The 13,631-nt window shown below is 54.5% G+C and overlaps 1 protein-coding gene across 2 annotated transcripts in view; it reads right to left on the minus strand.

The window, feature by feature from the left end:
• Nucleotides 1-3,061: 3,061 nt before the first annotated feature.
• SLC25A42 (solute carrier family 25 member 42) overlaps nt 3,062-13,631 on the minus strand; it is a 41,135-nt gene continuing 30,565 nt past the window's right edge. For both annotated transcript variants that reach the window (XM_032267924.1, XM_032267925.1), the window contains exons 4-8: nt 11,457-11,482; nt 10,681-10,847; nt 10,012-10,128; nt 7,523-7,674; nt 3,062-5,342 (exon numbers count right to left, since the gene is read on the minus strand). In XM_032267924.1, the coding sequence (XP_032123815.1) occupies nt 5,035-5,342; nt 7,523-7,674; nt 10,012-10,128; nt 10,681-10,847; nt 11,457-11,482 (770 nt within the window). In that variant the 3' untranslated portion in view covers nt 3,062-5,034. The remainder of the gene's footprint in view (nt 5,343-7,522; nt 7,675-10,011; nt 10,129-10,680; nt 10,848-11,456; nt 11,483-13,631) is intronic.

Raw genomic sequence — 13,631 nt, forward strand, 5'->3', positions numbered from 1 at the left:
TTTTTTTTTTTTTTTTTTGAGACGAGGTTTCTCCATGTTGATCAGGCTGGTCTTGAATTCCCTATCTCAGGTGTTCCGCCCACCTTGGCCTCCCAAAGTGCTGGGATTACAGGCGTGAGCCACCGTGCCCAGCCTTAATTTTTGTATTTTTAGTAGAAACAGGGTTTCACCATGTTGGCCAGGCTGGTCACGGACTCTTGACCTCAAGTGATCTGCCTGCCTCAGCCTCCCAAAGTGCTGGGATTGCAGGCATGGACCACTGTACCCGGTCCAGATACCATTTTTTTTACTTGTCAGATTATGGAAGATCAAAGATGGGTGAGAGTATATGGCATAAATCCATATGATCCGTTTGCAGGCATACCTGGCATTTCTATTGCTTTTTGGATGGTTGCCCCCAAAGATGACCCCAAAAGGACTCAGAGCTACCTAGGAGGTGACCCCAGGAAGCACCATGGCAGGTGAGAGCTGAGACAAGAAGGGAAGGTGCCCTGCAGGGGGCACCAATGAGCAGGTGACAGTGGGGGCAACCCATGCTCAGTCCTGCTAGGGGCCGTAGCGGGGGCAGTGTAGAGCACTCAACTCAGTGATCCCACGCCCAAGAATGGGTTAAGCCACCTACACACCCACCTTTAGTCATCCGCTGCCGTTTGCACCTGGGGTACCGGGTTGTGTTTCTTTGGGAGACTCCTAGGCTGGGCCGAATTTCTTATAGCAAAAAGCATTTGGTGGCTGGGCACAGTGACTCACACCTGTAATCCCAGCACTTTGGGAGGCCGAAGCAGGCAGATCACCTGAGGTCAGGAGTTCGAGACCAGCCTGGCCAACATGGTGAAACCCCATCTCTACTAAAAATACAAAAATTAGCTGGGCGTGGTAGCGGGCACCTATAATCTCAGCTACTCGGGAGGCTGAGGCAGGAGAATCACGTGAACCCAGAAGGCAAAGGTTACAGTGAGCCAAGATCCCACCACTGCACTCCAGCCTGGGCAACAAGAGCGAAACTCCATCTCAAAAACAAACAAACAAAACTCCCACTAGTTTCCTTACAGATAGCATCTCTGATGTACGGGCCACCACAGGTAATGGTTGCTTAAGTTGTTTTTCAGCAGCAGGATCAGTTGTTGTCCAGTTCAAACAGGCTGAGAACTGAACCTTCACCTCAGCCTGTGTGTATTTAAACGGTGGCTTTTTGATGTTAGAGGGCCAAACGCTCCACTCTCGGATCATGACAACTGTGAACACAAGTCCCATGAAGGGCCATGAAGCTTGACGTGCATGGTTCTCTGGCTGCCCCACTCTTCCTTCTCCCCCGTCACTTTTCCCCATGTCTCTGACCACCTTGCTCCTCTGTCCCTTAAATACCTCTAAAACTCCATCTTCAGGGAGGCAGATTTGAGATGTGTCCTCCTGTTTCCTCACTTGGCTGCCTCGTGAATAAACTGTGCTGCAAAACCTGCCATCTGTTGGCGTACTGATAGGCAGAATGAGCCTGGTTTGGTAACATAAGGGATACATGAATTTGTTTTCTTTTTTTGTTGTTGTTGAGATGGAGTCTCACTCTGTTGCCCAGGCTGGAGTGCAGTGGCACAATTTCAGCTTACTACAACCTCTGACTCCTGGGTTCAAGCAATTCTCCTGCCTCAGTCTTCCAAGTAGCTGGGATTACAGATGCCTGCCACCACACCTGGCTAATTTTTGTGTATATATATATATATATATATTTTTTTTTTTATCAAGATGGGGTTTCACCATGATGGCCAGGCTGGTCTTGAACTCACTCACTCCCAAAGTGCTGGGATTACAGGCGTGAGCCATCACACCCAGCCTAATTTTTGTATTTTTAGTAGAGACAGGGTTTCACCATGTTTGTCAGGCTGGTCTTGAACTCCTGACCTTATGATCTGCCCACCTTGGCCTCCCAAAGTGCTGGGATTATAGGCGTGAGCCACTGTACCCGGTGGGATGCGTGAATTTCTAAGTAGCTGGGACTACAGGCATGCACCCTCCAAGACTGGCTAATTTTTGTTTTTTGTTTTTTGTTTTTGTTTTTGTTTGTTTGTTTGTTGCTTTTGAGATGGAGTCTTGCTCAGTCACCTGGGCCGGAGTGCAATGGCTCACTGCAACCTCTGTCTCTCAAGTTCAAGTGACTCCTGCCTTAGCCTCCAGAGTAGCTGGGATTTTTGTATTTTAGTAGAGACAGTTTCACCATGTTGGCTAGGCTGGTCTCGAACCTGTGACCTCAAGTGATCCACCCACTGTGGCCTCCCAAAGTACTGGGATTACAGGTGTAAGCCACTGCACCTGGCCTAATTTTTTAATTTTTTTGTAGAGGCGGGGTTCTCATGATGTTGCCCAGGCTGGTCTCAAACTCCTGGGCTCAAGCAATCCACCTGCCTCAGTGTCACAAAGTGCTAGGATTACAGGATTGAGCCACTGTGCCTGGCCTGGTAAATTTCATCATGGGAATCCTCGAGGAGAAAACTGCATAGATGCTAAACAATGAGACTGGCTTATTATTTATTTTTTCAGACAGAGTCTCACTCTATCGCCCAGGCTGGAGTGCAAGGGTGCGATCTCGGCTCACCGCAACCTCCGTCTCCTGGGTTCAAGCGATTCTCCTGCCTCAGCCTCCCGAGTAGCTGGGATTACAGGCATGCGCCACCATGCCCGGCTAATTTTGTATTTTTAGTAGAGATGGGGTTTCACCATGTTGGTCAGGCTGGTCTCAAACTCCTGACCTCAGGTGATCTGCCCACCTCAGCCTCCAAAAGTGCTGGGATTATAGGCGTGGGCCACCATGCCCGGCTGATTCAAGACTTTTATCCAGAACTTTTTTTTTTTTTTAAGACGGGGTTTCACCATGTTGTCAGGCTGGCCTTGAACTCCTGACCTCAGGTGATCCACCCGCCTTGGCCTCCAAAGTGCTTGGATTACAGGCATGAGCCACACGCCCGGCCTATCCAGAACTTTTAATGCAAATGTGTCAAAACCACTTCAACCCTGTTTGGGGGTTCATGGGGGAAGATGGGAGAGTCAGAGCCAAACAAGAGTCATAAGCAGGAGAAGAAATCATTTAAATTTTTATTAAATATACTTTCTTGGCACAAATCTTTAAAATATATAAACATTAGATATAAACAGTGTCTTCATGGCATCAAAATATAACTCCAGACCAGGACCAGAGACCAGCAGGGAGGGGGGTGACTGCAGAGCCTCAAGTGCCTGGCTGTGTGCAGGGGTCGGGGAACAGCACTGTCCCCCACTCCTGCCGGGTCCCATTTATCTGGGAGCCACCTCATGGAGGCACGCTGGGGTCAGAAGGGTCTGGGGGACCCTCCCACCCACACCTTGTATCTCCTTCCCACTCCTTCCCAGTCTGTGGCCCAAAATCCACCCACTTGGTCTCACCCACCTGGGGCAGACCCCGGGTCCCTGCTGCTGTTGCATGCCTGTGGGAGTTGGGTGCCCTCCTGTCTCCCTGTGACGGGGACCCTGCCTCTCCTGCCAAGTCCGGGTGCTGGGTAAGGGATGCCCACCCAGCGGCACAGCCCCTCACAGTCATCACAGGCTGCCTGGGCCTCTGGGGATGAGATTAGGGATGGCTGGTGGCCACATGCAAGGAAGGTCAGAGAGCAGTCTGCACACCCACAGGTCCAAGGCAAGAACAGGAGGGGGACAGAAGGCAGGGAGACATGAAGTCACAGCTGGCGCTGCACGAGCTCAGATCCCCCCACAGTGTGTGCGGGCCAGCCGTGGAAAGCAACACTCATGGTCATGCTCGCCCTGGCACCAGGCAGACCAGTCAGGGGTTCCACGTGAACAGACCACAGACCCAGGGTCAGCCAAGTTAAAAAAAAAAATCAAACTCACAACGTCAGCAGGAAATGGGTGTTTTTGAGTCCCTGTGATACCTGGCGGGCCCTGGGGGACTTCTCTGAGAGACCAGTTAGCTGGGGTTCCCCTGGGTACCTCAGCTGCTCCTCACCTCCCACCCCCAGGCTGTCCTCTGTCATGAGGCTCCCACTCTGGGGGGACCAAGGCTCCATTTCATGGAAACTGAACAACCCCTTGTGGGCTTTAAATTGCTCCATGTCCAAAGTGCTGCTCAAGAGGGGATCCCGGGGCCTGCTGGATACCACAGCTGGGCAGAGGGTTGGGGCCCTGAGACCCAGCCTCTGGTGGTGTGTCCCAGGGATGCAGGAGCTTAGCTTGGGTGCTCACATTTTAGCAGCTGCCGCAGGCTGCGAATCTGACCCAAACCTGAGGCAGTTCCGTGTGGTGCTTCAGGCCTCAAACCCTGGAGCAAGCAAGACTCTCATGGGAAGGTTACAAAGCAGGTGGCCAGGCCACCCTTTGGGGAGCTGCGCTTTTGGGGACCCAGGTGCTTGCATGTCTAGGATGGACAGGAGGCTCTGGGGGAACACGGTTCCCAGCAGGAGGCTCTGGTGACTGAGGAGTCGTGGCCTCGGGCAAATACTGGAGAAGGCAGGACTGGCAGAGTGGGGTGGGCCAGGGGCTGCATTTGTGGCCAAAGCTGAGCAGGAGGCTGGCCCCATCCTGGGCAGGGTCCGCCTGCAGGAAAGGCACCCCTGTACCCTGGAGGCCAGGCAGGCACGTGGAGTCAGAACGGAGTGCCAGGCGCGGTCCGGCTCTGAGCCTGGTGCGACAAGGGGTCACTAGAAATCAGCAGCATGTCGGAGGACACACGAGACCAGGAGGTGGAGCCCACCGCGCCCCACTAGGACCTTTTAGGCAACACCTCCGGCAGACAGCGCCAGCCTCTGCGGAGGAGGGAAGAGGGGTGCCGTGGGACCCCCCCCCAACACCACTGCCCCAACACTGCACTTCCAGGGCCTCCAGCTTTGCGCTTGGACCTGCAGACTCGGAGTCCAGGCCCCTCAGGACCACCTGCTTGTTCCACAAAGTGCCCCATGTAACTCCTGAGGTGGAATCAAGCGCACCCCCTGTTCCATGGGCCCAGAATACCAAAGGGGTCACCGGCCCACCGTCCTGAGAGCAGCTCAGGGTCCCCTAGCTCTGCAGGTGCCGCAGCAGGATCTGCATGAGGTCGAAGGTGGTGAAGCTGATGCCCACGGCGATGGGACCCTTGAGCCAGTTCATGCTCAAGCCTTTGTAGAGGCCGCGCACGGCGCCCTCCTCCCGCACAATAGTGCGCAAAGTGCAGGCGATGGAGGCGCGCGGGTAGCCCGTGACGCCGGCCGTTTGCATGCGCCGCCGCACCACATCCAGTGGGTACGAGGCCGACTGCCCGATGAGGCCAGCGCAGGCGCCGAAGATCATGCGCTCGAAGGGGTAGGGCTGAAGGCGGCCGCTGTACTCTGCGGGGTGAGGGGCGGGAGGGCCGTGAGGGAGCTGCGAGGGGGCGTGCACCCTGCACCCATGCGCGCACGCACTTGCACCCCTAGGAGCAACCTGTGTGCACATACACGCATGCACTCGCAGCCCCACGTGTGTACGCACTCGTGCGTACCCACACCCCCCACTACCTCACCTCCGGGTTGCTCCTTTCCAATCAAACTCGAGAAATAAAAGATCTCAAAAGGTAGAAACGCACAGAGAATCATAGAACCAACTCCCAGAGCTAATCAGCTTTACTCCACGTCTACTAAGGAAAGGAACATTCTAGGTGCTCACGTGCCCAGTCTCTGACAGGCGCCCTCCCTGGGTAGCGCCTATGAGCTGTTGCACAGAGTGGATATAAGTGACCGTGAACTACACGGCGCACTGTCTCGCGGGTCCAGACGGGATGTGTGGGCGTGGAGGAGGAAGGGGCGGCAACAGGTCAGTAGGGGTTCCTTAAACACTTGTAGTAGCAAATTTAGAACTAGGAATTGAAAACAGCCAGGGCTGGGCGCAGCGGCTCACGCCTGTAATCCCAGCACTTTAGGACGCGGAGGTGGGCGGATCGCTTTAGCTCAGGAGTTCCAGACCAGCCTGGCCAACATGGCGAAACCCCGTCTCTACCAAAAACACACAAAAATTAGCCAGGTGTTGTGGCCAGCATCTGTAATCCACAAGAATCGCTTGAACCCGGGAGGGGGAGGTTGCAGTGAGCTGAGATCGCGCCACTGCACTCCAGCCTGGGCAACAGAGAGAAATTCTGTCTCAAAAAAAACCGCCAGACAGGAGACACTGTGATCTCACCAGATGGGCAAAAACGAGGGGCCTGATGGCACCACGTGGAATGAGAACGTGGGGACAAGGGTTGGGAAGCCCTCCAGAGAGAAACACAGAAAATCGGGTTTTACACTCACACAAGGAGAGGAGCTCCTGGATGTTGGCTGATCACGGAAAACCTGGCAACAGCCAAAGGCCACTCCAAGAAGGGAAGGCCCAATGTGCAGCCACTAAAAAGGCGGAACAGAACACAGATGCCGGTGGATGCACCCCAAACCAGCTGAGCTGGGAGCTGTGCTCCCGGGTGAGCTGACTCCACGGGGAGCATTTTATATGCCTGTGAAAGGTGACATCGTGGTGTTCCCGCCACAGATACATGCGTACAGAAGCATTTTCAAAGCAGTCTTGAGGGGTGCAACCCCCACTTCTAATAAGAGGCCCTAGGAGAGAGACTTGGGCCCTCAGCATTACCCCTAACATTTTATTTCTTTGGCAAAAGATGTCTGGGAGTGGGCTGAGCGCAGTGGCTCACACCTTTTATCCCAGCACTTCGGGAGGCAAAAGCAGGAGGATCGCTTGAGTCCAGGGGTTTGAGACCAACTTGGGCAACAGAGGGAGACCATGTCTGTATATATAAAAACAAAAACATCTGGGAGCAAATGTAGCAAAATGTGGATGGCTGTTCACATGGGTAGCAGGTGCGAGCATTACAACATTCTTTGTACTTTTCGATTTTCTCCCAACTACCAAAACAAGCAACGGTACTTCCCTTCCATGTGGCTTTTACCTGTATGCTTCGCGCGTGTGCTTGTGAAAATGTGAGGTGGTCAGTGCTCTGGGTGACACACTGGGCTTCCCAGAGTCACTTTTTTTGAGACAGGGTCTCACTTTGTCACCGAGGTTGGAGTGCAGTGGTGAGATCACGGCTAACTGTAGTCTCAACCTCCCAGGCTTGGGGTGATCCTCCCACCTCAGCCTCTCCAGTAGCTGGGACCACCGGCATGCACCACTGTGCCCAAATTTTTTTTCTATCTTTGGTAGAGACAGGGTTTCGCCGTGTTGTGAAACCAGGCTGGTCTGGAACTCCTGACCTCAAGTGATCTGCCCCACTCAGCCTCCCGAAGCACTGGGATTACAGATGCGAGCCGCTGCACCAGCCAGAGTTGCTCTCACATAGACATTTAAGGCAGTGAGTCCAGGTTCCTCAGTGGCAGCTGGACACAGAGCATTCTCTCCTGATTTGGATGTGGGTCTCCAGCCTGCCTCACCAGGGTTGTACCCCACTCCACCTGGTCTCCAGGTCTGTGTGAGCCAGGTGGAGCTGCGGTCCCCAGGGAATGCTTCCTGAACGTCCCCACCCCGTGCTCCCAGCTCTCCTTACCTCTGTGTAGGCTCTTGAGCGTCTCATAGGTGAAGAAGCTCAGGCCGGCATAGGGAATGACCCCCAGCAAGGTGGGTGTAAATCCATGGTAGAGGGTCTTCATCCCCTCTTCTCTCGAGATGCGGATGAAGACATGAAAGATGTTGCTGTACCTGCCAGGACAGAGCAGCCCAGCAGGTGAGACTCAGGCCTCCCAGGTACAGGGAGCACCCACAGAGGCTCTCGGCTCGTCCCACAGTCTGCTGGGCCTGGACATGTCTGGATGTTGATGTTTGCCTTTAAGATATATAACCCCATCTCCAAAGCTTTGGCATTAGAGGGGAAATGCACACTTAAACCCAGACTTCACCTTTGCCACCGGAAGCTCTCTGACGTGCTTAGCCCTTGTCTTTTCTTCCTGCACTTTTTTTTCGAGGCTGTCTTCCTCTGTCACCCAGGCTGGAGGACACGGCACAGTCTCGGCTCACTGCAACCTCTGCCTCCTGGGTTCAAGTGATTCTCCTGCTTCAGCCACCCAAGTAGCTGGGATTACAGACATGTGCCACCAGACCCAGCTAATATTTATTTATTTATTTATTTATTTTTGAGACGGAGTTTCACTCATGGTTTTTTTTTGAGACGGGGTTTCGCTAGTCTGACCCAGGCTGGAGCGCAATGGCGTGATCTCGGCTCACCGCAACCTCCACCTCCTGGGTTCAGGCAATTCTCCTGCCTCAGCCTCCTGAGTAGCTGGGATTACAGGCACGCGCCACCATGCCCAGCTAATTTTTTGTATTTTTAGTAGAGACGGGGTTTGACCATGTTTACCAGGATGGTCTCGATCTCTTGACCTCGTGATCCACCCGCCTCGGCCTCCCAAAGTGCTGGGATTACAGGCTTGAGCCACCGCGCCCGGCCTTATTTATATTTTTAGTTGAGACAGAGCTTTGCCATGTTGACCAGGTTGGTCTTGAATTCCTGACCTCAGGTGATCCACCTACCTCGGCCTCCCAAAATGCTGGGATTACAAGCGTGAACCACCATGCCCGGCCTCTATTTTTTTTCTTTTCTTTTATTTTTTTTTGGAGACAGCGTCTCACTCTGTGGCCCAGGCTGAAGTGCAGTGGCATAATCATGGCTCACTGCAGCCTCAACCTGCCAGACTCAAGCAATTCTCCCTCAGCCTCTCAAGCAACTGAGACCACAGGTGTATGTCACCACACCAGGCTAATATTTAGTTTTTGTAGAGACGGGGTCTCGATATGTTGCCCAGGCTGGTCTCAAACGATCCTAGCCGTGGCTCCCAAAGTGCTGGGATTATAGGCATGAACCAGCAAGGACAGTCTATTCTTTTTTTTTTTTTTTTTTTTTTTGGAGATGGAGTTTCGCTCTTGTTACCCGGGCTGGAGTGCAATGGCGCGATCTCGGCTCACCGCAACCTCCGCCTCCTGGGTTCAGGCAATTCTCCTGCCTCAGCCTCCTGAGTAGCTGGGACTACAGGCATGCGCCACCATGCTCAGCTAATTTTTTGTATTTTTAGTAGAGACGGGGTTTCACCATGTTGACCAGGATGGTCTCGATCTCTTGTCTTCGTGATCCACCCGCCTCGGCCTCCCAAAGTGCTGGGATTACAGGCTTGAGCCACCGCGCCCGGCCTTATTCTTACACACTCTTCATGATCATGGTATCTTCCCTGAATTAGGCATTCCATTCTCACACTTTTTTTTTAAGACACAGTCTGGCTCTGTCGCCCAGGCTGGAGTGCAGTGACTCCACCTCAGCTCACTGCAACCTCTGCCTCCCAAGTTCAAGTGATTCTCCTGCCTCAACCTCCTGGGTAGCCGGGAATACGGGCGCAGGTCACCATGCCCAGCTAATTTTTGTATTTTCAGTAGAGACAGGGTTTCACCATGTTGGAGAGGCTGGTCTCAGACTCCTGACCTCAAGTGATCCACCTGCCTCTGCCTCCCAAAGTGTTGGGATTACAGGCATGAGCCACTGCACTCGGCCATATTCTGACACATTTTTTGTTTTGTTTTTGTTTTGGGATGGAGTCTCGCTCTGTCACCCAGGCTGGAGTGCAGTGGCAGGATCTCAGCTCACTGCAACCTCTGCCTCCCCGGTTCAAGCGATTCTCCTGCCCCAGCCTCCCAAGCAGCTGGGGTTACAGACATGTGCCACCACACCTAGCTAATTTTTGTAATTTTAGCAGAGACAGGGTTTCACCATGTCGGTCAGGCTCATCTTGAACTTCTGACCTCATGATCTGCCCGCCTTGGCTGGGATTACAGGCGTGAGCTAACGCATTTATGCCCAATTAAAATGAAGACTCTTGCTTTGATCCAAGCCTGACCCCCAGGCTAAGAGAACAAATCGCTGCCTTTCTGGAACAGCTACAAAATGATACACCAGGCCTGCCCTGCTGACAACGAGGCCCAGATGCAAACCCTAGGGGACCAACAGAGAAAGGGATTCCGACCTGGGAGCCCACCACCGATGTAAGGACTCACATTTCCTTCGGGGTTACGGCCATCCGAGCTCTGACCAGGTCCAGGGGGTAGGTCAGTGAAGCGGCTGTCATTCCAGCCAGTGCTCCCGCGAAGAGGCGAGGCCAAGGGGGCAGGGCTCTGAACAGGGCAGGGGCAGAAGAGGAGATGGTAGGCAGTGAGGGGGGTGCAGATGCTCAGAGGCCTGGCCCGGAGCACCCGCACCTCTCTGCTGGGGCGGGGACAGGGGTGGGGACTGAGGAACACAAGGCGGGCTGGCTTCCTCGTGGCCAAGCTGATGGGGTCTTTGGAGTGGGCCTCATTTTGAGGTTTACTTGGCTGCCTTCCCCTCCCCCCTGCTGGCATGAATTAATGAATGATGTGTATTTTCCCTACGGCCCTGGGGACATGGTGGCCTGCCTCTCTGGGATTTATGTGTGGGGCTGGAGAAACGTCTGGAGACAAACGGGCAAAGGAGAGGAGCTCCAAAGACAGAACAGGGCATATGAGAGCCGGGGGGCGCCTCAGGAATTGCGGGAACAGGGAGGGAGGATGGGGCTAGGGGCAGGGCAAGGAGAGGAAAACGCGGAGGGAGCGAGGCAGAGGGTGGGCAGGGGGCGGGGCATGGGGGGGAAAGGGGGGGGGGGGGGGGGGGGGGGGGCTATGCTGGAGCGGGGCAGGGCGGGGCCTCACTCTCCGCGAAAGCCGTAGTAGCGGCCCAGGATGCGCTTGTACTCTTCGTGTGCGCTGAACTGGATGGCGGCGTAGGGCACCACGCGCACCATGGTGGCCGAGTTCCCGCGCCACAAGCTGAGGAAGCCCTCGTTGAGGTAGGTGTAGTAGAGGACCCGGAAGGCCTCCTGGGGATAAGCGGGGAGGTCAACATCCCTCCGCCTCTGCGTGCCCTCCCTGCGCGCCTATGTGACCAGCAGAGCGCCCCGAAAGTGCGGAGGCAGGGCCGGGGTGACCCCATTCCCATGTGAGGGCTCCACCCTGATTTGTCCAGACTGACATTATCAACCCCAGACCTGTCCCCCTTCCCTATGTTTTGTGGGCCTCCCACCCCAGCAAGTTCTCCACTCCAGGGGATGGCAAAGCGAACCAGTCTGCGCAGCAGCTCAGAACCCTGCCCAGGGGCATGTCTGTGGGTGTTTAGCATTCTAGGCTTTAACATTTCATCTTTTTCTTTATTAAGATGGTAGCACCTGCTCTCTGTTAAACAATAAATCAAACAAAAACGTTGTTTTAGAGCTGTCGAGTCTCCCCACCCCACTGCCAGAAGGACACTCAGGATGTCCTGTCAGTTCCCAGGCTGAGCTGTGTCCAGGCAGAGCTGGGGATGATGGGAAGACAGGTAGTCCTGTTCCCACCCCTGAGACTCCTCAGACCACCTGCCTAACTCCCACCAGCCCATCAAGGTGTTAGTGACTATCCCCACCCAGGCCAGGGGCGGTGACATAGTGGCTCACCTTGGCAGAAAATCTTTTTGAAGACACTGGAAAAAACAAAAGCACAAGAGACACTGAGATGCAAAGGACAGAACCCCCCATCTGCGTGGCCCCACCCCCACCACCACCTAGCAGGGTCGCCCTCCTCTTCCACCCTAGTCTTGTCCCAGGAACGAGAGCTGACACTCGACCCGCAGAACAGGGGGGGTCTCCCGTGAGAGAACGTGTCTGAGATGGGTTGACCATCAGCGCCCCGTCCCAGGACTAGAGTCTCACTGACCCAAACCCACCACTGCACTCCAAACCCTGCAGGGAAGGTGTCCTAGCCACCAGGCATGTGGGTCTCAGTTGAGAAGCCCTGGCTCTCTCAGAACAAGACCTGCAGGGTCTACGTGTGGGGTCTGCCTCTCTTCCGGACACGCCCCTCCCAGGGCCCCAGCACACGCACCGCTATCTTGCCTCTCCCATCCCCTGTGGCTGCCCAGTTCTCTCTCTGGTTCTGTGCTGCCCTTGGGCGTGGGGGACCTGAGCCATGGTGGGCCATGAGGACTCCTGGTAGAGATCCAGAAAAACAGGCTTGGCAGCCCGCCCTCTCACCCCTCGGCCCCCACCACTTGTATGTGCAAGGGGCATGCATGCCTGCTGCCTCCAGGGTTGATCCCCAGTTCCCTGCAGAACACAACACCCTGTACCTGCTCGTGTGCACTTAAAGGGGCCTGCCCTGGCCAGGCGCAGTGACTCATGCCTGTAATCTCAGCGCTCTGGGAGGCTGAGGCAGGTGGATCACCTGGTTCAAGACCAGCCTGGCCAACATGGCGAAACCCCAACTCTACTAAAAAAAAATACAAAAACATTAGCTGGGCATGGTGGTGGACACCTGCAATCCCAGCTACTCAGGAGGCTGAGGCAGAAGAATTCGGGAGGTGGAGGTTGCAGTGAGCGGAGATTGTACCACCACACCCCAGCCTGGGGGATGGAGAGAGACTCTGTCTCAAAAAATAAAGGGGACTGCCCTTTTCAAAGGCCTGTCAGCTCACTGGATACCTATGCCAGCCAAGGAGGAGGCTGATATCCATGCCTCCACTTTACGGAGGAGGAAACTGGGACAGAGGGAGGCCAAGGCGAGTGGATCACCAGAGGTCAGGAGTCCGAGACTAGCTGGGCCAACATGGGAAAACCCCGTCTTGACTAAAAATACAAAAAAAATCAGCCAGGCGTGGTGGTGTGTGCCTGTAATCCCAGCTACTCAGGAGGCTAAGGCAGAAGAATTGCTTCAACTGGGGAGATGGAGGTTGCAATGAGCCAAGATCACGCCACTGTACTCCAGCCTGGGCTACAGAGCAAGGCCCTGCCTCAAAAAAAAAAAAAGAGAAAAATACACACAGAGGAAAAGGCCACGTGATGACAGAGGCAGAGATTGGAGCCATGTAACCACAAGCCAAGGAGCACCAGGAGCCCCAGGAGCTGGAAGAAGCAAGGAAGGATCCTCCCCTAGAGCCTGTGGAGGGAGGGCGGCCCTGCCCACACCTTCACTTCGGACTTCTGGCTCCAGGATTGTCAGAGAATAAATTCCTGTTGTTTGAGGCCACCTGGTTTGTGGTGCTTTCTGACAGCAGCCCCAGGAAACTCATACCGATTCGAAGTGGAATTGATTGACTGACTGACTGATTGATTTATCTCTCTGGTTAGCCAAGCTGGTCTCAAACCCCTGACCACAAGTGATCTGCCCGCCTTGGCCTCTCAAGGGATTATAGGCATGAGCCACCGTGCCTGGCCTCTAAGTGGATTTTAAAGAAGCATTTAAAAAATCAGTTTAAAAAGCCCAATTTGAGTATAGTGGAGCAGACCCGTAGTCCCAGCTATTTGGTAGGCTGAGGCAGGAGGATCGCTTGAGCCCAGGAGTTTGAGGCCAGCCTGGGCAACATAGAAAACCTCATTTCTAAAATAAATCTAAAAAGAAAAAGAAGCCGGGCGCAGTGGCTCACGCCTGTAATCCCAGCACTTTGGGAGGCCGAGGCGGGTGGATCACGAGGTCAAGAGATCGAGACCATCCTGGTCAACACGGTGAAACCCCGTCTCTACTAAAAATACAAAAAATTAGCTGGGCATGGTGGCGCGTGCCTGTAATCCCAGCTACTCAGGAGGCTGAGGCAGGAGAATTGCCTGAACCCAGGAGGCGGATGTTGCGGTGAGCCG

Source organism: Sapajus apella, unplaced genomic scaffold (assembly GCF_009761245.1).
Source record: "Sapajus apella isolate SASKATOON/1434 unplaced genomic scaffold, GSC_monkey_1.0 scaffold173, whole genome shotgun sequence".
Lineage (NCBI taxonomy): Eukaryota > Metazoa > Chordata > Mammalia > Primates > Cebidae > Sapajus > Sapajus apella.